The 23,025-nt window shown below is 42.9% G+C and overlaps 1 protein-coding gene across 2 annotated transcripts in view; it reads left to right on the top strand.

Moving 5' to 3' along the window:
• NCF2 (neutrophil cytosolic factor 2) overlaps positions 1-23,025 on the top strand; it is a 32,594-nt gene that overhangs the window by 8,444 nt on the left and 1,125 nt on the right. Inside the window, exons 3-14 of one of the 2 annotated variants that reach the window (XM_075616583.1) lie at positions 434-542; positions 1,047-1,184; positions 2,004-2,111; positions 5,585-5,644; positions 6,181-6,224; positions 7,409-7,550; positions 11,396-11,458; positions 13,316-13,406; positions 13,879-13,919; positions 14,633-14,784; positions 15,372-15,477; positions 20,396-20,552. In XM_075616583.1, the coding sequence (XP_075472698.1) occupies positions 434-542; positions 1,047-1,184; positions 2,004-2,111; positions 5,585-5,644; positions 6,181-6,224; positions 7,409-7,550; positions 11,396-11,458; positions 13,316-13,406; positions 13,879-13,919; positions 14,633-14,784; positions 15,372-15,477; positions 20,396-20,552 (1,211 nt within the window). Of the gene's footprint in view, positions 1-433; positions 543-1,046; positions 1,185-2,003; positions 2,112-5,584; positions 5,645-6,180; positions 6,225-7,408; positions 7,551-11,395; positions 11,459-13,297; positions 13,407-13,878; positions 13,920-14,632; positions 14,785-15,371; positions 15,478-20,395; positions 20,553-23,025 lie in introns of both variants that reach the window. The other variant, XM_075616582.1, reaches the window with a different exon arrangement.

The following is a 23,025-nucleotide window of genomic DNA, read 5'->3' as shown; positions in this document are numbered from 1 at the left end:
CCCATCGTTGGTAGAGCAAACTGACCCCAATTGCCTAAAACAAAGATACACATACAAAGGTAGTATACACAAGCGGATGGTTTTTGTGGGGCACCACCCAACGAAACTAACCAAAGGAAATCCTAATCTAAGGCTACTTGAGTTGTGACAAGTCTGTTCATCAATTTTGTTTTAGTAGAGGAAAAATGCCCCAGCACAATGTCACTATGTTAAAAAGTTATAAGCACAATCTCATGTGTGTATGTATGGGTGTATGTGTATATGTGTGTATATGTGTGTATATGTATGTATGTATGTGTGATGTGGAGTCAGCATTCAAGGGTATGGTATCTATATAAAAGTACAATACAGACCTATGTACACAATAATGCTAGGTGGTTAAGTTTTTATTTGTCTGTGCATAATATGGCCCAGCATATGTATTTATGTGTAGTTACAACTCAGCACTGGACGACTGGTCTCGCAGTTTCACGGAGATGCGCGGGAACCAGTTGATTGACTACAGGATTCTGGGACTTACCTTCAAACTGTACAGCTGTGAGGTGAGAAGCTAATCAAGAGCCTTGGAGAATCATGAAGGGCTCTGCAACAGGTGGCATTAAAGCCATGAAATGCGTCGGTTTCGCTATTTGAAGCAGGTGCAGTAAAAATGTTATTTTATATGTGATGTATTTACAGCTAAGTGAATAGGCAGGCAGGGTTCACACCAGCTCATTCCTTGGGTCTACAATGCATTATATAAAAATGTATCCCGGCAAAGGTACCTGATGCAGGACATGCTTCTTTATCATTAGAGGTGTTGTCATATTTACAGAAATCTAGTCATCCACTAAATCCTCCCATACTCCTGTTATTAATTCCTCACTGCCCAGAGGATAACATTGCATTGCTTTCTGGTCTCTCTGGCAGTACACACAGGTGTAAAAATGAGTGAAAATGATTTGGGGATGCCCTTGATCAGCGACCTATTATGCAACTTGTTATGGGGATACAGTGTAAGGTTGGTAACTGCTGGTCTAACCACACGTTTTTTTTTTTTTTGCCAGATCCTGTATAATATGGCTCTAGCACACGCTAAACTGGGGGAGTGGGCGAAATCTGAAGAGAGGCTCCTCTTCGCCCTCAGTCAGAAGGCAGAGCCCAGGCAGAGCACCAAGATCGAAAAAGCTATGCAGGACATCTTGGTAAGAGTGCAGTGATGTGACAGTGCCCTACACAGGCAGAGGAGAACTTCACTGTGTTCATCTGTCAGGTTTCCATGGAGCATAGGGGTTGGTAGAGATGTACCACATTTTCGCTGTACTTTGCAAACAATGCAAAATTTACTCTTGGTTTTGGGCTAAAAGTATTTGCACAGATAGGGGCAACTTTGTCCAGCATTAAAAGTCATTGTGCATTGCCCCCAACACAGTAGCAAATGCAAATGCAGCATGTCTCATGGCATTTTTTATACTACCGGTATATAGCGGGCATGGGGTTATTAGTAGCATGTGAGTTTTAGATTAGGGAGGAGGTTTACATTTAAGATCAGTGGGTGGACTGATGAAATAGGGTGTTGTTTTTTTGATCTAATCAGAGTGTAGATTTTGTGTGTATGTATAGCTTTAGTTATATAGCACCATCCATGTACAAAGCACTTTGCTCAGTAATACACGTGACATAATACCAATAAGTGCTTCATAGATAAAAGTAACATTAGAAAAAGGTGTTCCTGCCCTGAAAAGCTTACAATCTAAGTGGTAAGTAGGGAGAACTTAGACAGACAGTAGGATGGTGTTATGGTACAAGTGCGTCTGCAAGAGGTCAAGATAAATGGATATGAGATGTATAGTATCAGTCAACGGAGCTTCTCAAATGCTTTATTAAAGAGATTTTGTATGAAATGTGGGTTTACTATATGGGTGGAGCCTGGAGGCTTAGAACCTGTCTGCAAAATTAGGATGAAGGATCATTTCAGGTATAGAATCAGAGGAGCTCATCATCATTCTTCTGCACTTCTTTAGAAACAGAAGGATTTTGCACCTGTGGAGATGCCACAGGGGAGGATGTTCCAACCCAACCAGAGGCAGGTGGAACAGCTGGAGAAGAAGGACTACCTGGGAAAAGCACTGGTACGTTTGTGCATCAGCACTGCCAGCATCAGGAAGGCAGTGCAGAGTCAACTTACTCATACTGTAGTTAGTCAACTGCGTTAAAGTAACATTTGATGTACCAGTCACAGGGAAGGAAAGAGAGACAGAGAATGAGATAAAATAAACAAGAGACAGGGCTAAACAATGCGAGAGAAAAAAATAGAGAAACATCAACAGAGTTGAGTGAGTTTGTGAGTAAGCAGGAATATTTTGACCTTGCTGTCGCAAACACTGTTTTCCAACCACGAACATAGAATCAAGATCCTTTCACTAAACATCATACAAAAAGATAGTACCTATGGATCATACAAGATCACTGTGAATTGAGGATCCCTATAGATGATTGAGTATTAAACAATTGCTTCGTTTTCTTACGCCATGTTTTATAAGGGGGTGGGGAACTAGGGGTCCCCCTAAGCCAAACACCCCTTTTGTAAGCTTTGGGGATCCCCCTGTCAGTTCCTGAGATACTTACGGGTGAAGTTACTGGGTTTAAATCTCCATCAGGGGAAACAATACGGCTGCCAAATATTGAGCCAATAGGAAGTTGCAACATCATTGGTTGTGGCTTCCTATTCGATGGCCATTTAAATCCCCTTTAAATTCTAGGAAGTAATACCAGTAACGTCCCCTGTAAGTATCTCAGGACTAGGGGGGTCTTCAGAGCTGAAAATAACACGGTTCAGCTCTGGAGGACCCCCAAGTTCCAATCCTGTTTATATACAGTATCTATATCTATATCTATATCTATATATATATATACATATATATATATATATATATATAAATATATATATATATATATATATATATATGTATATGTATATATATATATATATATAAATATATATATATATATATATATATATATATATGTTACTTTCCTCCTTGAAAGCCCCAGTCTGTTTTTTACTTGCAAGAGTCTATGGAGGTTAGTGGTTAGTAGAGCTGTGTAATAGCTTTGAAGCCGTTTGCAAACCATGCGGAAGACTCTTGGTCTTGCACGACACATTTTGCAAGATTGTGAGATCCAGCATCCGAAATAGGGTTTTTGCTAGAGAGCGAGAGTTCTATTTCAATAGAGCACCCATTGTGAGGGCTTCGTGCCTGAAAAACCTTGTGTAAATCCAATTCTCGTAAATCGCACTGAAGGTTATACGGAGAAATGGATAAGCGTCCCCGATGACTCCAAAAGTCTCTTTTATCCACTCCTACGCCTATTTGAACATTATTCCCAAGTGCTTCAGCCACTCCCCAGGTACGTTACACATCGACTTTCTGAAGAGCACAGTAGTTTAACACTCACCAATGATAAGGTGTGGTTTGGGCGTGCGCAGTACTGGGCGAGAAAAAGGACAGCTTGGGAGAGGGGGTATGAAACAGCAGAACGGCAACACGTCACACGCGCCCAACCCCGCGCATCTGCAAACAACCCCGCGCGCTTTTACAATTTTGCTATTAAACCACGTAGGTACGAATTCGTGTTACCTGAAGTCACGCAAAATGAGGGTCTACTGTATATACCTCCCAAACCGCTCATCTATACAGCACACCAGAGATACCTGGAAAAGGAGTCTATGTACATATTGAAAGGAGCTCATTTGCATATTTTAATTAGCTTAACTCCCAGGTATTTTTGGTGTGTTTATACCACTTGTTTTATACGTGAGTGTTTTGTCGTCCAGCTTCTCCCCTTCCTCTCGCTCTCGCTTCCCCCCCCTCTGCCTTTCAGGGGCTGAATTCTCAGTCTTTTTGTTGCAGCATCTAAGACAAACGTCATGAATGTTTTTTGTCTGTAAAGCTTGGCGAAATATCTTGGAAAAACACAATATGTTTCTTTTTTTTTTTTAAAGCTGGCGAGACTTTTGCCATTGCAGTTGGGACTGCTTTTCCCAGCTCTAGTGGTAACATTGAAGACTGTAATAACCATTGTGATGAAGTGAAGGATTGTGAGCAGGTTTTCTGTAGTTGCCAATACAGGTCATCCTCGTTATCCAACGTTTCACTTTACAACAAATGGCATATCCAACGCTTTACACTGCAACCCTGAGGGCCTTTTTTCAACGTCAGAATGCGTTATCCAGCGCTCACCACCACTGATTAACTTGGGACTCACTTTACAACGGTTTCACTATCCAACGCTACTCCCAGAACGGATTCCGTTGGATAACCGAGGACTGCCTGAATACAATTGAGAATTAGAGATGCATATCGGGCTGAGTCCAGGTCATATTTCGCTCTTTTCGCTGTGTCCATGAAAGAGGGACATTGCTGCCCTTGAATATTGCATTTACTCTCTATATTTATAATACACGTACAGGCATACCCCGGTTTAAGGACACTCACTTTAAGTACACTCTCGAGTAAGGACATATCGCCCAGTAGGCAAACGGCAGCTCGCGCATGCGCCTGTCAGCACGTCCTGAACAGCAATAACGGCTCCCTACCTGTGCACAAGCGGGGAGACTATAGAGCCTGTTACAAATGCATTATTTACATCAGTTATGCACGTATATATGACGATTGCAGTACAGTACATGCATCGATAAGTGGAAAAAAGGGAGTGCTTCACTTTAAGTACATTTTTGCTTTACATACATGTTTCCGGTCCCATTGCGTATGTTAAAGCGGGGTATGCCTGTACTGAGTTTATTATACATGATGTCTTATCTTACCTGTTTTTTGTTTGCATTTGAGATCATTTCTCACCTTGAAGGCTATCTAGAAATTCATTATTTTATCTACTTTTTTTTTCTCTGAGTATATGTTAAAATATATTTGATCTTGTCTTCTATCCGGGGAAAAACGTAGGAACAACAAGGGTCGTTCACTGGTTTCTAGATAACCTCCTAGATGAGAATTAGCTGAATTCATTCTGAACCACTTCAGTTTACATCTGCGTCACCCCAAGGGCCTTTGAAGGCAGCCGAAGGGTGTCCACCGTTTGGTAATGTTACAGCCGCTCTATTGCTTTCGATACCCACCAACCCTCTCATCCCGTTTCCAGTATCAACTTACCCTGCCTATAGATTGCAAGCTCCTTGAGTCAGGGCCTCGTCTAACACATTGAAGGTCTACCCTACCTCTTTTAACACCATTTGAATCCTGTCAGTAAATGTTACTTATGCCCATAAATAATTAAATCTCTGACTGTCCCTTAAATATCTGTAAACTGAATGTGTTTAACCTGTATTCATTTAATGCAACCATGTATTATTATTACTCTGGCTTTTCCTGTCTGTCTCTTGTGTAACAAAATAATTGTATTTAATTGTAGTTGTTATCAAACTTACTGTAAAGTATTGCGCTGCTCCCTTAAGTGGATGTATGTATTTACTTAAAAAATAAAGGAGGATGATGATGATGCTCAAGAGACGACTGCTTCATACTGTTCCAGTGTGCTGGGCATATCTACAGTATCTCTTGTGACTGTGTATCTCTTTGCCCTACAGGTTGTAGCCTCTATAGTTGACAAGGACAGTTTCTCTGGATTTGCCCCCCTGCAGCCTCAGGTGAGAAAGCTTGGTGGTTGGAGTTCCTTATCCCAAATCTGCTTCACCACAACATACACCTGCACTGTACTTGTCAATCCACATTTACCCTCCTGCACGCATCATTTCCCCTGATGACTGATTGACTCCACTGGTTTTCACTTGTGTAAGTTAAGAACTATACACGATTCCTTCCTCATTTATCCTGCACAAAGCACAATTCTCTTGAGACAAAGTTCTCCTTCGCCGTTCCATGACCAGTAATGGAGAGACCTGTTATCCTATGTCCTATACTTAATTCCTCTTCGAGAGCATGGCTACATTAGCCCTTCCTGTAATGGTTACATTATGGATCACTTATTACCACCCGTGAGATGTAATATGGGAATACATTGTCTCTAGGATTTATATACAAGGCAGTGTGTTCCCATGTTACATATCAACCTGCTGAATACTGTGGTTGGGCAGCGATCATAACAGGATTTGTGACCTGCCCCAAACCTATGGATAGACAACAGTTTCTAAAAGTGAACTGCTTTCCGGTGTTTTGCTGACAGGCTGACGTCCCGTCCCAGCGCCCAAAAACGCCTGAAATCCTGAGGTGAGTGCATAGATGTCTCTCCCTATCCAAGAGTTCAGCAGGAGCTGATGTGACAAACAGAGTTGGAATGATAGCAACAAACTCAGAGGCAGAGGGGCAGAGAGACAGAGGGGCAGAGAGACAGAGGGGCAGAGTGTGGCAGAGAGGCAGAGGGGCAAAGTGAGGCAGAGGGGCAGAGTGAGGCAGAGGGGCAGAGAGGCAGAGTGTGGCACAGAGAGGCAGAGTGTGGCAGAGTGTGGTAGAGAGAGGCAGAGTGTGGCAGAGAGAGGCAGAGTCCATGTAAAAAAAGAACTGAGAAGGAAAAGTGTTTGAGAGACTGAGAAGGACAAATGCCTTAGGTACAATGCATACAGCAATGGTGGAAAACTATTCCATCCTTTAGCATCAGTGTGAGGTGTAAGAAACTTGCCTATAATTTGATGAAGGTTTGTTCTTGCTAAATAATTAACAGCCTCTCCGGAAACAGTTTAGCAGATTTTTTTACCTAAAAATAGTCCGACAGGCCATTATTACTCATAAATATATTATTTATATTGTATGAGTGGAATTAAATAGGAGGAAATCTGAGATTTTGTTTTGTGTGAACATTGCGAGGATCTCATCCGGGCAAATGAATGATACAAAACCCACCAGGTTTGTAATATATCTTTTTATGTTTGTGCAACTGATACAGAAGTCAAACAAACCCGTTCAATATGTGCATCAATACAGTCTGCACACTGACAAGTGATTAGCTAAGCTGCAGATCGATCCGTACTCCTGTAATCGATTGCTTGCTCCGGGTTATTTAATTCAGTTCTTGCACAGCATTCTGGGCAATGTAGTTCCTGGAATATGATTGACTGGGCAGTTACTAGATGCAATTGGTGCACTGCTAGAGAGAGGGCGGGGCTCAAGAGCCAGAGCCTATCAGAAAGGGAAGGGGGCTGTCACTTTGGAAATGCTTCCTACATTAGAAACATTAAAAATGTCTTTAAAACATTATTTTTTTTTTTAATGCTACAAGTATTTTCTCATAGTACAGAACTGATTTATTCAAAACACACATGTAGGATATTGCTTGAACTGATGCTTTACTGAATAACCCCATAGTGATGTCACACAGTGAGCGAGTGGGAATGACACATAACCTGATACACATTATGGGGTTTGGGGGTCCCCTCTCCCCTCTCTCTCTCTCTCAGGACACTACAGGGGGAGCCGCACCGCGTCCTGTTTGAGTTTAACCCTGAGACGGCAGAGGAGATGCAGGTCATGCCAGGGAACATTGTGTTCGTGCTCACAAAAGGGGCGGATAACTGGGCCACTATTTTGTTCAATGGAAAGGTAACCGGGGTCCCTGGTGCATGGGGAAGTCATTATGCAGGGATTAGTAGGAAGGAGCGGACTGCAGTATCTCTAAACACAGTGGCAGTAACTAGCTGGTCCAAGAACCAGGCAGCCCACACACCATACATAGATGCATGTGACATGCACTATACACATATGTATGCACACACCATACATAGATGCACGTGACATGCACTATACACATATGTATGCACACACCATACATAGATGCACGTGACATGCACTATACACATATGTATGCACACACCATACATAGATGCACGTGACATGCACTATACACATATGTATGCACACACCATACATAGATGCACGTGACATGCACTATACACATATGTATGCACACACCATACATAGATGCACGTGACATGCACTATACACATATGTATGCACACACCATACATAGATGCATGTGACATGCATTATACACATATGTATGCACACACCATACATAGATGCACGTGACATGCATTATACACATATGTATGCACACACCATACTGTACATAGATGCACGACCGAAACACGCACCATACAATAGACAAGCTCCGTACATATGTAAATGCACACAAACAAAGCAGATATACACACCATATACATATGTACACATTGCAGATAGACATACCGTACACGATAAAAGACCAGATGCACGCAGCATACATGTACAAAACACTACATATGTCCAAATTACACATGCACCATGCAGTGCATGCTATACATATGCACAATATACATACAGATGCAACTGTTTATTGTTACCAATGGCACGTTGCAGCAGTTGCGATAATGCTTAAGTCCTGCTGCAAAACGGGAGTAATAACAGGTACTACATTTGTACACACACCATACATGCATCAAATACACACCATACACATACATAGAAAAAGAACAGAAAGCGCATGCCCCGTGGTGTTTGAGCGTTATACAAAGAAATTTATTCTGGTTAAAAAGTGGTACACAACCATGCGAGTGATTAAGAGCGATCACGCGGCAGATTTTTTAAAAGACATAATTGTGTCCTTGAGGGCGAACCGCTCACATGACGTCACGCCATGCCTCCCCGTCGTGCAAACTCAAAGAGCTCAAATCGCTCGAGCGGCGCCATGCGCTCCCACTATAAACGCGGCCTTACTGTGTGTCCCGAGTAGCGACATTCTGTTTCAGGAGCTGCTACTTTGTCTCATGCTCACACTGTGTCTGTGAGCGGAAACTGTATGTTCAGTGAGTTCTAACGCCAGCCTCCCACAGCACCATGTGCCATCTAAAGAGGCATATATCTAAACATATACTTATGGTTATAACCAGTGTTCGACAAACCTATACATTTGCTCGCCCCGGGCGAGTGGATTTAACCCCCGGGCGAGTAAATATTGGCCCAAGCAGCACACGTTTGGTACTAGGTGGCGAGTAGATTTTTTTGTGTCGCGAGTAGATTTTTTTGGTGATTTGTCAACCACTGGTTATAACGATATAATGATCCCTTTAGTATATGCACCTGAATCTAGACTTCTTTTGCAACCTGTGCAGATGTATACTACCTGTGCTGAGATTTTTCATTCTGTATGTCAGCCTACTGTTGATAGTATCCATGGTTAGAACACAGACGGTACTGATCCCTTTACTTTGTGCATCTGAATGTAGCTATTACTGCTACTTGTGCATTTATAGATTACCTGTTATGAGTTCTCTCAAATGTCAGTTAACCGCTAATAAGGGTGCTGAGCCCTGTATCTAGACCAATGATTCCTAAGCTTTTTTGTTTGGAGGAACCCTTGAAGTGTTTTGAAAAATCTCAGGGAACCCCTATCTGTCTGACACCTATTAGGTTAATTTTATACCTCACGAGCCCCCTCTATTTCCCACCCTCTACCCATGTATTTCTCTCCCCTCCGTCTCACTCACTCTCCCCCCTCCCGCCTCGCATGTATTTATCTCCCCTGCGTCTCACATACTCCCTCTTTTCCTCACTCACTTCCCCCCCTCTCACTCGCCCATACCTTCCGTCAATTACCCCACTCTCACTCAATCCCCCCAAAAAAATACACACCAAAAAAAACCACCCCCCTAAATACATATATCTCCACCCCGGGGGCAGGATGTGGCAGCGGGCTAGAGCAGCCAGGACTGCAAGCTCGCTCTAGCTAGCAGCAGGCACCGGAAGTCCTGTGACCGGCCTCTGGGGTGAGGGTGGGAGCCGTGACGGGCCGCACAGCGATTGCGGGTGGCTAGGTGGAACCCCTGGGACCGCTCCACGGAACCCTGGTTGAGAATCACTGATCTAGACTGACATTACTCTATTTTTCTAGCTCCATGCAGCAGTTCGGTATTCACTGACCTCCACACAGCAGCCACTTATTGATTTACTAACACACTATGCAGCGCAATAAGCAGTCATTTACACACTGCTAGCTACCTGGGACAGGGCACTGATCCCCACGAGCTGACTATTTGTCCCAGATCTCTATTTGAGTCAAATTTCTGCTATTACTGTCACCCAGCTCTATGCAGTAGTTACTATTTGATCTGCACGCAGTATCTTCCTATTGATCTATTAACACACTATGCTATATGATAGGTATTTAACTTTCCATTGATAGCTCTCTGATAGAGGGTATTAATCCCCCTTAATAAATTATTTATTCCAGATTTTCATCTGCATTTATTAATCGGTTATTCCGATCAATTTCATCCGACTATCCATATGCACACTGTGCAGTCACAGATAATTTAACCCCCTAAAAGCCAACCCAACAAGGAGTTATTGTCACCTTGATTGTTTGTTGTTGGGTGTGTCGCCTGCAGGTTTATCTCTACCCTACAGTTTTTACATTGAAGTGTATATGTACACACTAGCACTCACTTTAGTGCTTTGTTGGGGTTACAGTACGTTGATCGCCATCGTCTCAAATCCATTATTTTAAATGCATCTATTAAAAGCTTTTTAACTATCATCAATTCGCTTCTCGGGGCGTCCGAGTGCCCGGAAATGGGTTTGCTTTCTCTTGTTCTAGTATCAATACTTAGCCCAGAGGTGCACCTCCCGCTCTTCTCACTCCAGCTGAGCGAGGGTTACCCCTCCTGTTTGGCTAAGAACATGAATCAGAGATAGGAACATGAATCATAGAACAGTGAATGATTAGTGAGTATGGGACTTGATATTTTATCTTTGCGTATGAGATCCGGGCGGCACAGAGATAAATCCATTTTCAAGGTGCAATCCCAAATATATTCTGCGAATTTCAATTCTTAGGCCTGAATGAAGTGTTTTCTTTACCCTTATCCCACCCTGTCCTCATCAGGGAACCAATAAAGATGTGGGACTCTGGCTGTATAAACACACAAGGAACACACACAAAAGGGAGCAGCCAGAGGAAATCAAACGTCTCCCAAAATCTGATTTAAATAAATACTGGTTCATGGGTGTCATATTTGGGTAAAAAACATATCAATTACACAGATGAGACCCCATTAACATGTCAGTGTTATTGGTTCACTTTGGTCCTAGGAGGGATTGCCTCCTCCTAGGATTAAGGTAAACTAAAGACTGTGGCGTGTTTAATAGGTTAAATTGAGCTGATTAAAAGAAAAACACAGATATTTTTATATAAATGTCTTAATCTTTTAACATTTCCATGTTAAACAAAAGCTTTGAAGGCTTTTTGCAATCTCTATCGGAAGTCTGTTGGTGATAAGACCGTTTGTCAGGCCTCAGGGCCCAGTTTCTTTTTGCTTTGCTCTTTGTTTGCAAAGTAATTATGAAGCCATTGTTAGTCAGACAGATAAAGCGCATGAGAGTAATGTGTTTGTTTTTCTCCTGCTGTCTAGAAGGGGATTGTGCCGTGCAACTATCTGGAGCCCATGGAACTGCGCTTTCAGTCTCAGATGCAGGTAATGAATTTCTGGAGTGGAGGATATCCAAAGTCAAACCTCCTCCTGACACTGATTGTAAGCAGGAAAGGGAAAGACTGACAGAAATCCCACTGATATACACAATATATAGAACAATATGTCACGTATACATAAAACTATGGAATAAGAATGCTGATGAATTCCTACTGCTAGCAAAACATTTAGAAACTCGATTTATACTCAATCTAAATCAACAAATTAGAACAAAAAATAGAGAAATTATTCTAGAGTAGGGGTATGCAAACTTTCCCCCTGCGCCCCTCCCCTGCTCTCTTCCCCCTCCTTACCTTATCTTCGGCGTCAAATGACGCTGCGGGGTCACGTGACGCCCCGTTGTCGAAGACAAGATAAGGACACGTGCAGAGGCCTCACGCGACACCCCCCCGGCATTTAATTTAAATGCCTTGGGGAAGAGTGCGTGGCCTCTGCAACCACCGTGCCACTTCCGGAAAATCTTCCGCGCCCCCCAGTTTGCGCACCCTTGATCTAGAGTGTGTTGGTGATAACCATAGGATTATTATAATGTTCATAATGTAAATAGATCCAGATAGCCAAATAATGGAGAGGATATAAACCAAAGTAAATAATACTCCCAATTTGGAGAGAAACACTTGAGTAACAGTATCGAGAGGGGATGTCAATGGAATGCCACAGAGTGACAGACTTGGACCCAAACACAACATACAAGGTTCAACCTCCTGGGGTTAGACTTGTAAAATCAAAATATGTATAGCCATTTACTCACGGCCATGTAGTGCGGTGTCCGGAGGTAGCGTGCTCCCTGCTTGCAGCTGAAAAGCGGAATGGAAGTCCCGTGGGGGAAGAAATAAGCAGAGCACGGCTTACTTCCTCCCCCACGGGACTTCCATTCCGGTAAATCAACAAATTGTACGCATGCACTTATTATAATCACCTCCCGGCTGCAGGGTTTGAGTAACAACCAATATGAGAAGAAGAAAGAATATGGAGATCTCAGCATAACTAGAGCGTGAAGTAATTAAAATGGGGGCAAGTCAACCTAAAAAGGGAGTTACATAAATAAAATACATGTACACAGACACGATGAGACTGGTCACCAGAGAACGATACATGAAAAAATAAAATAAGCTATTTGAAATATATATATATATGTTCACATCACCTTGATAAAGGTCCCGTTTGTGGACCGAAACGTTGGAATGATGTCTTGTTGATTCAATACAATATTTTGACTACCATTTGGAGTGCTGCCTCTGATATTTCATCTTGATGCGGTATCGTATTGCCTATATATATATATATATATATAGCCCACATGTGCTTTTGGGTATATACAGACATAATGACATTATTTTCATTATCCAGCCACAATTGGTGAGATATAACTTGCCCTGAATAGGATTGAGTTACAGTTTGTGATGTAGAACAATTAATATGATTCAGTGACCACATCTGCCTTTGATTCCAACATAAATGATAAAAAAATAGTTGAAAAAAATAATTTTCTTTATGATGGTCAAGGAGGTTGAGGTATGGACCGATGGACCAAGACTTAGCAGCTTTGCAGAACACAAAGTTTGGAGATAAGGTTGAGAACGGATTTAATGGAGAGGAACTCCCACCCTAATGGTAATACAAGAGAAGGGATACTACCTGGTAGTAACTTGGAATAGATTGAGCCAATGAAAGCTTACTAACACGTACGTATAGAGCCTATGTTTGTAAACAGACGCATGTTTGGGACATAATACTACAGGCCAACTACCTCTGTTAAGCTGCTTTGTTTGCACGCATCAGCATTTTTGGTTAGTGATAGGGTTAAATGACAATAATTTTCAAACTGGTGTCCCATGGCAGGAGCAAAGTTCGCCAACTGACCCCCCACACCAGAAAGACGTCCCTCCACCACCAGCTGTTGCTCCACCTGGAATGCCCAAAAGCCTGAAAGGTTAGAGACCCCTTTTGGACAATTCAAAAGCTGAGTGAATGTTGGCTCCATGACATCTTCTGAAATAATGTGGCCTCAATTATACTATAAGGGTTTGGGGCTTTGAAACCAGTCATGGGAGAGAAGAGCTTCGGAAGAAATGGTCAATGACCTTTTGCAATAGAGATATAAATGCAGTAATTTCTCAGGGTTTGATCTCAGTAACCTCCAGTGAAATGACTATTGGCCAATAATCTCTTGTGTAAGGGCATGACGTTAGTAGTGTCTTGTGTAAGGGGTTGTGGACTCAGGAGCCTCTTGTGAAAGGGATATGAACTCCGTACAATGTTGTGGGAGGCCTGTGGGCTAACTTACAGTGCCTCTTTTAGAAGGGAAGGGTGCTGAAATACCTCACAGGGGAAGGCTATTGGCTCTGTGAAGGTTAATAGGATCAGCAACTGCCTCAGACACATTCTTATTTCCTTATTTCCAGATAAACAAGAGAATGCCAGCACGGTCAAGGAGAAGCCGAAGGTATCACAAAGTGTTAGTGTAAGGGGGAGATATATAAATGGACACATAATTTTCCCTAGCGGTAAATGCAGATTTGTTGCAGGTTGTAATACCTTTTAGTGGTGGACCAACAAAATGCCATGTTTCTTCAAGAAAAAAAAAAATCACACACATATATATATATATATATATATATATATATACATACACACACACACCTTTTAGCGGCCAACATAATAGTTCTTATATTAAAATAATGTGTACAGACTTTTGGAAACGTCATAGGTTGCTTCTGCAAGTGTACTATGGCAGAAGAGTAAGAAGGAAACATATCCTAATATATACACACATATAATCACACACACTATATATATATAGTGTGTGTGATTATATGTGTGTATATATTAGGATATGTTTCCTTCTTACTCTTCTGCCATAGTACACTTGCAGAAGCAACCTATGACGTTTCCAAAAGTCTGTACACATTATTTTAATATAAGAACTATTATGTTGGCCGCTAAAAGGTATTGCACCCTACAACAAATCTGCATTTCTCCAAGACGAATATGAGGTATTTGAGAGGGAGAAGAGAGGGGTGGGGCAAATAGTGCATCCCTGTGGGGGCATGCATTATACTTTTTGCCTTTATCCTGGAGTAATGCAAAGTCACTGCACCATTAAACTGTGCGTCTCATGCACTGCCAGACGATCTCACTGTTGTCTCTTGGTTGCAGGAAGGGGTGGTAGCTGCCGCAGCTTCCTACCTTGTTAAGGTTTATTATAAATACACAGTGGCGATACAGGTCTCCCACAAAGTTCCGTACTCCGATCTTCTGACCTTGATCAGCAGCAAACTGCAGCTGCCACCCTGCAGCATACAACTCAGGTAAGGCCTAACTCCAGGGGTACAGGTGAGTGCTGTGGATTTCCCCTCCTCGGTTAGTATACTTCAGGTCTGGCAGTAGAGTAGGGTCTCTGAGGAGGAGCCGAGGTAGCATATTGCACTACAGTTTGCAATGATGGCTACTGTACATCTCAGATGGGCTCTCAACTCTTCCGTTGGGGGAGCTACAACACATACCAGTACATGTGAGAGTGTGAACACTACACCAAATACACCACCGGTCCTCCATACAGTGCTGGGTATGCTGCCTGCAATATTTTATCAATCAATTTATCTCACTTTACTTCATCTAGTACAGCTGTAATCTTTAGAGTCTGTTGCAGATAACTGCAACAGAAGTATACTGGCAGGATACCACCCTAGAGCTGGCTGCACTAACTGTAAGATGCTTTGGAGTGGAGGTAGATTATGTCCGCAACACGCATTATAAACACATTCAAAGACTGCCATGTTGAACAGTCGCGTGTAGACGGGTAATCACCACCTTTTCGGATACCTCTGCCACACAAGTACAGTTACTGCATAAAGTACCTTCACAGTATATGATGGATTGTTCTTTATCTGGGTAGTTTCAAAGACGGGGAAGCTGACGTGTTGCTGAACAAGGACAATATGGAAAAAGCATGGGGGCGAGCCACGGAAAACTGCTTGAAACTAAAGTGCAAGGAACTGGAGGTAAGAAGAGGAAGTCATGTCTACTAAGCGATGCTATGGCATAAGGGTCCTTCAGATGCTGGAAGACACCTTACAGCTTATTCACTTGAACGGTCTCGCCTGGCAATGGAGGATGTCATGTAGCATAGCACTGCTAAGTAAATATGGGCGGTAATGAGAAATAGAGCAAGTAATTCTGCTTTATTAGCGCTTACCCTGCTGCTAATTTTCCTTTTACAGTCCCAGAAAGCGTTTTACTTAACGGCTGCATTTATTGTAAACAAATTGAAGAGAATCCTAGATATCCCCAGAGAGCAACATTTTTTTTTTTTTTTTTTACAAATATCTTTCAAGAGAGGTGCATCTCTCACACAGTGTAATCACACTCCTCATAGTATAGGTGCATCTCTCACACAGTGTAATCACACTCCTCATAGTATAGGTGCATATCTCACACAGTGTAATCACACTCCTCATAGTATAGGTGCATCTCTCACACAGTGTAATCACACTCCTCATAGTATAGGTGCATCTCTCACACAGTGTAATCACACTCCTCATAGTATAGGTGCATCTCTCACACAGTATAATCACACTCCTCATAGTATAGGTGCATCTCTCACACAGTGTAATCACACTCCTCATAGTATAGGTGCATCTCTCACACAGTGTAATCACACTCCTCATAGTATAGGTGCATATCTCACACAGTGTAATCACACTCCTCATAGTATAGGTGCATCTCTCACACAGTGTAATCACACTCCTCATAGTATAGGTGCATCTCTCACACAGTGTAATCACACTCCTCATAGTATAGGTGCATCTCTCACACAGTGTAATCACACTCCTCATAGTATAGGTGCATATCTCACACAGTGTAATCACACTCCTCATAGTATAGGTGCATCTCTCACACAGTGTAATCACACTCCTCATAGTATAGGTGCATCTCTCACACAGTGTAATCACACTCCTCATAGTATAGGTGCATCTCTCACAGTGTAATCACACTCCTCATAGTATAGGTGCATCTCTCACACAGTGTAATCACACTCCTCATAGTATAGGTGCATCTCTCACACAGTGTAATCACACTCCTCATAGTATAGGTGCATCTCTCACACAGTGTAATCACACTCCTCATAGTATAGGTGCATCTCTCACAGTGTAATCACACTCCTCATAGTATAGGTGCATCTCTCACACAGTATAATCACACTCCTCATAGTATAGGTGCATCTCTCACACAGTGTAATCACACTCCTCATAGTATAGGTGCATCTCTCACACAGTGTAATCACACTCCTCATAGTATAGGTGCATCTCTCACACAGTGTAATCACACTCCTCATAGTATAGGTGCATATCTCACACAGTGTAATCACACTCCTCATAGTATAGGTGCATCTCTCACACAGTGTAATCACACTCCTCATAGTATAGGTGCATATCTCACACAGTGTAATCACACTCCTCATAGTATAGGTGCATCTCTCACACAGTGTAATCACACTCCTCATAGTATAGGTGCATCTCTCACACAGTGTAATCACACTCCTCATAGTATAGGTGCATCTCTCACAGTGTAATCACACTCCTCATAGTATAGGTGCATCTCTCACACAGTGTAATCACACTCCTCATAGTATAGGTGCATCTCTCACACAGTGTAATCACACTCCTCATAATATAGGTGCATCTCTCACACAGTGTAATCACACTCCTCATAGTATAGGTGCATCTCTCACACAGTGTAATCACACTCCTCATAGTATAGGTGCATCTCTCACACAGTATAATCACACTCCTCATAGTATAGGTGCATCTCTCACACAGTGTAATCACACTCCTCATAGTATAGGTGCATATCTCTCACAGTGTAATCACACTCCTCATAGTATAGGTGCATCTCTCACACAGTGTAATCACACTCCTCATAGTATAGGTGCATCTCTCACAGTGTAATCACACTCCTCATAGTATAGGTGCATCTCTCACACAGTGTAATCACACTCCTCATAGTATAGGTGCATCTCTCACACAGTGTAATCACACTCCTCATAGTATAGGTGCATCTCTCACACAGTGTAATCACACTCCTCATAGTATAGGTGCATATCTCACACAGTGTAATCACACTCCTCATAGTATAGGTGCATCTCTCTCACAGTGTAATCACACTCCTCATAGTATAGGTGCATCTCTCACACAGTGTAATCACACTCCTCATAGTATAGGTGCATCTCTCACACAGTGTAATCACACTCCTCATAATATAGGTGCATCTCTCTCACAGTGTAATCACACTCCTCATAGTATAGGTGCATCTCTCACACAGTGTAATCACACTCCTCATAGTATAGGTGCATCTCTCTCTCACAGTGTAATCACACTCCTCATAGTATAGGTGCATATCTCACACAGTGTAATCACACTCCTCATAGTATAGGTGCATATCTCACACAGTGTAATCACACTCCTCATAATATAGGTGCATCTCTCTCACAGTGTAATCACACTCCTCATAGTATAGGTGCATATCTCACACAGTGTAATCACACTCCTCATAGTATAGGTGCATATCTCACACAGTGTAATCACACTCCTCATAGTATAGGTGCATCTCTCTCACAGTGTAATCACACTCCTCATAGTATAGGTGCATCTCTCACACAGTGTAATCACACTCCTCATAGTATAGGTGCATCTCTCACACAGTGTAATCACACTCCTCATAGTATAGGTGCATATCTCACACAGTGTAATCACACTCCTCATAGTATAGGTGCATCTCTCACACAGTGTAATCACACTCCTCATAGTATAGGTGCATCTCTCACAGTGTAATCACAATCCTCATAGTATAGGTGCATCTCTCACACAGTGTAATCACACTCATAGTATAGGTGCATCTCTCACACAGTGTAATCACACTCCTCATAGTATAGGTGCATCTCTCACACAGTGTAATCACACTCCTCATAGTATAGGTGCATCTCTCACACAGTGTAATCACACTCCTCATAGTATAGGTGCATCTCTCACACAGTGTAATCACATTCCTCATAGTATAGGTGCATCTCTCACACACTTCATTCAAAGTTTCTTGGGCTGTATCCGCTAAGAACACGATGTCATCAGCGTATACAAGGTCCGTGAGAAAAAAACTCGCTTCCCACTTGTACGCCAGGCCTGTCTTTACATGTTTTTCTGAGAATCCAATCCATGGTAATATTGAATAACACTGGCGATATTATGCAACCTTGTTTGACTCCCGTGGATACGGAGAATGGCGCGGATATGTAGCCCATGTGTTTGTCTCGGCTTGTACCTCCTTCATAAAAACTAATCAGGTAAGCGATCAGTTTATCTCACTTTATATATGTTTCAGGCCCACATTGGCTTTCATCAGGTAATTGATCACTCACCTAATGAAAGGTCAATGTGGACCTGAACCATCGTTTTGCCTTCTCCTTCAGCAATAAATAGCAATTCAGTTGTACTAGAAGATGGCTTATAAGAAGTGATACATGGCTGGTGCAACCACTAGGTGACCTGGGTGGTTGCCTAGGGACGGCACATTTTGGGGGGTTGCAGAGGGAGTGCGAGGGAGGCCAGGAGCAGAGTAGACTTCTTACCTCCCACGCTGTTTCCACACTGCCTTCAGCATGTTCCTGCTGCAGCTACTGTACATGTTCTCCCAGCCACTGCACACAGCTATTCAGGGCAAGAGAGGGGTATAAAACAGGGGAGGAGGGGGATTGTAAAAACGGAAGGAGGGGGGGCGAGAAAGAAGGGTAACAAGGGGTGAGGGAGGTGTGGAGTGAGAGAGAGAGAGGGGGGGGGGGTGAGTTCACATGATAAACAATAACGTTAGAACATCTAACAACTTTCATATAATTTGCACTCTTACCCTATAGTGTAATATATTGCTCCTAATAACCAAGAGGCTACGCACTGTTCCCTGTTTTATAAAACCTTTTTTATTGAATGTGATTATTAGAAAACCTTTTTTTATTGAATGTGATTATTAGATGTATTAAAGAATTTTTTGTTTTTCCGTCGGTTCCACACCCTGACAGGGAACAGTGCGTAGCCTCTTGGTTATAAGGAGCAATATATTACACTATAGGGTAAGCGTGCAAATTACTAGGGTGCTTTACTCAATTCTTTTTGAGTTCTCTTGGTTATATATGTTATACCCTTTATGCACCTACCTTACTATCCATAGGACCGCAATATATGTGGAGGTGGGCAGTTCAATTGTTTCCTATTTGAACTTTCATATAATGTAATTGAGACAAGACTGTCAGTCATCTAAAGGTAAATTCCTCATCGCAATGGTTTAGCTGCTTTCCGGTTTATTTTTCCTTTTAATTAAATTATGGTAGTCACAATTGATATTTTTTAGTGGCTGTAGAAGCACTTGCAGAACACACATTGACATCACACAAAAGGGAGCAGACAGAGGCAAATCAACCCCCTCGCAAGTCTAACTTAACAAAAACTTTGCAGTTTTAACCCCAATCTGACATCACTTAGATCAGGGGTGCGCAAAGTTTTCCCGCTCGCGCCCCTCTCCTGGTCGGCGTAAAATGACGTCACGTGACCCCCGTGGCGTAATTTTACGCCGGGTTACCATAGCAACGCGTCGCCGAAGACCAGGTAGGCGAAGCTGCAGGGGCCTCACGCGGTCCCCCCGGCATTTAATTTAAATGTCCAGGGGGAGAGCGCGGGACCTCTGCAGCCGCCGCGCCCCCCCTGGAAAATCTTCTGCCCTCCCCACTTTGCGGACCACTAACCTAGATGAGACTCCTTAAACATATCATTGTAATTCATACACTTTGGTCCTAGGAGAGCTTGCCCCTTTAAATGGCTCCCAAGTACATATGGCAGCATTGATTAGTTGCTAATGAGGTTACTTGTTTTGATGTAGGTGGAGGAAGCCCTTGTGAGAACAGAAGAGAGAGAAATTCAGCTTCCAGCTGGTGAGGTGGCAGCGAGCCAGGTCAGAGCTCTCTTTGATTATGAAGCTGCACAACCAGAGGATTTGCCTTTTCACATGGGGGATGTAATAAAAGTATTGAATAAAGGTAAGTGTCTCTCAGGACAGCTAAGACGCATGGGGGCTGCAAAGTAATAAAACAGGTGTCTTTTTTTACTGTGTAGAAATAGGTGATCAATGGATAGTATGCGTTTGTATATCTATAGAGGAAATTGGTGGGCGTGTGTAGGTAAGGGACACACAGTATTGTATAGTGTACTTTTTAAAATTCACTCTGATTTTGTGTCAATCATGAGTGTTTTACAAGACAACAGATGAATGAATCAGGGCTGAAATGACATATAGAACTTGTTCTAATACCACAAGCCACAGGGTTTTAGGAATAATGAATGCATTTCCATCTACTGCCAGTGCCTTTACCTTTTTGCCGCCCATAGGCACATGCTGGCAGCGGGAGCAGTCCTCGCCTCCTGCGGCGTAGCAGCAACATGATACCGCGTTGTCATAGCAATGCGTTATCATGCGATTTTGGGTGCAGGGGCGTAGCTATAGCCCGGGAGCCCGTGCTCTTGGGGGGGCCCACTCTTCTCCCCCTACCTGTAGACAGGTGGGGGGAGATGGTATGCGGCGATGGGCTCCCCGTGTTAGGCCTCGTTCAGGGTGCCAGAGGCAGGAGTTGGAGAGAGGGCGGCAGTCTGCTGGGCGATGTGTGTTCATCCTCCCCAGCAGACTTTTTCAGGAGTTGAGGAGGCGGGGAGGGGCGGGGCTATAGACGGCAGGTTAGGGATCCAAGTTGCAGTCTTGAAATCATTCTCAAGAATGATTTCATTGGCTGCCGAGGTCCCAGTGACGCTGCAGCAGCTTCAAAAAACGAATTGGTTTGTTTATTGAAACTGTAGCCAGCGTCAACTCCGTACTTCGGAGACAGGGCAGCTGCTACCCTGACAACTAGTATTCAATTTGAATACATTGTGTCCCACGGCAGCTCGCACGTCAGCACGCCCTCCCTCCGAAGCCAGCACCCTGAACGAGGCCTTAAAGGAAAAGCAAGCCGGTAGAGGAATCAGCTAACAGGGAAGGAGCGACCTCTAGCAGTCTGAACCGGAAGTCTTTCTTACTTCCGGTGTCTGCTGCCACAGCTCCTCTGCTCATCTCCTCCCGCCAAAGTTAGGCATGGGAGAGAGCCGGGAGCGAGCGATGAGGGGCAGAAAGAGAGAGTGCGGAGAGGAAGAAAGCGAGAGCTGGGGGGGGAGGGGGGAAGAGAGCTTAGGACGGAGAGCTGGGGGTGAGCTGTTGATGTGATGAGGAGGGGGGAGAGGATGGGGAGGGAGAAAAAAGAAATTACAGTCCGTATTAATATCAATGGGGCCCTGAAATAGTTTTTACCCGGGGGCCCGCCCAGGTCTAGCTACGCCACTGGTTGGGTGACAACGTAATGCTGCAGGAGGGGGGCTGCTCCCGAGCGGAGGATAAAACCCCCTCAATACAAAAATTGCCACTCTAGGCTATAGTCTAGTCAGCCTTGTGGAAAATCTGCCTCTGCCTACTAGTCTTTGCTCATCAACATGACTTTTGTTGTTTAACTCAGAAATATTCTTGCTCGATGGTTTACTTGGTTTTCCTCATCTGGTGGTCAGAATGGAATATTCAGCACCCTGATGTCCAATGTACCCGCTGCTCATTAACTTGATAGGGACCTCTGGCAAATCAGTTCCCATTACAGGATGGGTAGATAATGGAGACTGATATTTAAACTCGTCAAAACAGCTCATTTGTAAAGTATGTTTGATATATTTAACACCAATTAAAAAAAATGAATGACATACATGAGGTACATGACATACATGAGGGATGTGATCTAGAACAGATGGTATGTCCAAGGACACCTAATACATAGCTTTTGAAAAAAGGACAAATTATTAAAATCTTACAGCTGAAAAACAAGAGCAAACAATAGCACCAGATTCAAAGAAAGACAAAAAGATGCAAGTGAGAGATGTAACTGCTCAAAGATATCCCAGTATAAACAGACAGGTGCTCCAATAAGGGTATAATGTAGCATGAGTACAAAAGGAATGTCTTCCATTGGAAAGAGGAAACCCTTTAGACTGGGTGCACACAGAATATCCAAGTATGAACAATATGAAGAAATGTATCAATGGGGAGGGCCTGATGTAGAGATGAAATAATGTATAACTTTTAATAAGTAATATCTAAAATATGTACAGTTATATATACACACTAAGAAAATCCATCTAAAATCAATCAATCAGGAGAGGTAGGAGAGAGTTTTGACGTTTGCTTCTATAGCTCCAGATTTGACCTATATAGCCTATTAGCAATTTGCTATTAGTACAGCATTTAGGATCTCCCTAGTACTTAAAATATCGTAAAAGTAACACGTTCTTAGGAGAAACTTCTGGGAGACTCACAGCCGCCACCAGTCTAACGTTCTTTAAAAACTAAAGTTGTCTCACATTTGGTCTGTAACAGTTACATACGCCTATAATATATATTATCTTTAACTGTGCATGCAATTTCTTGTATATAATGTACTGTAG

The sequence above is a fragment of the Ascaphus truei genome, chromosome 10 (genome assembly GCF_040206685.1).
Source record: "Ascaphus truei isolate aAscTru1 chromosome 10, aAscTru1.hap1, whole genome shotgun sequence".
Lineage (NCBI taxonomy): Eukaryota > Metazoa > Chordata > Amphibia > Anura > Ascaphidae > Ascaphus > Ascaphus truei.
The sequence above is the reverse complement of the archived record's forward strand: the minus strand, read 5'-3'. Positions and strand labels throughout refer to the sequence as shown.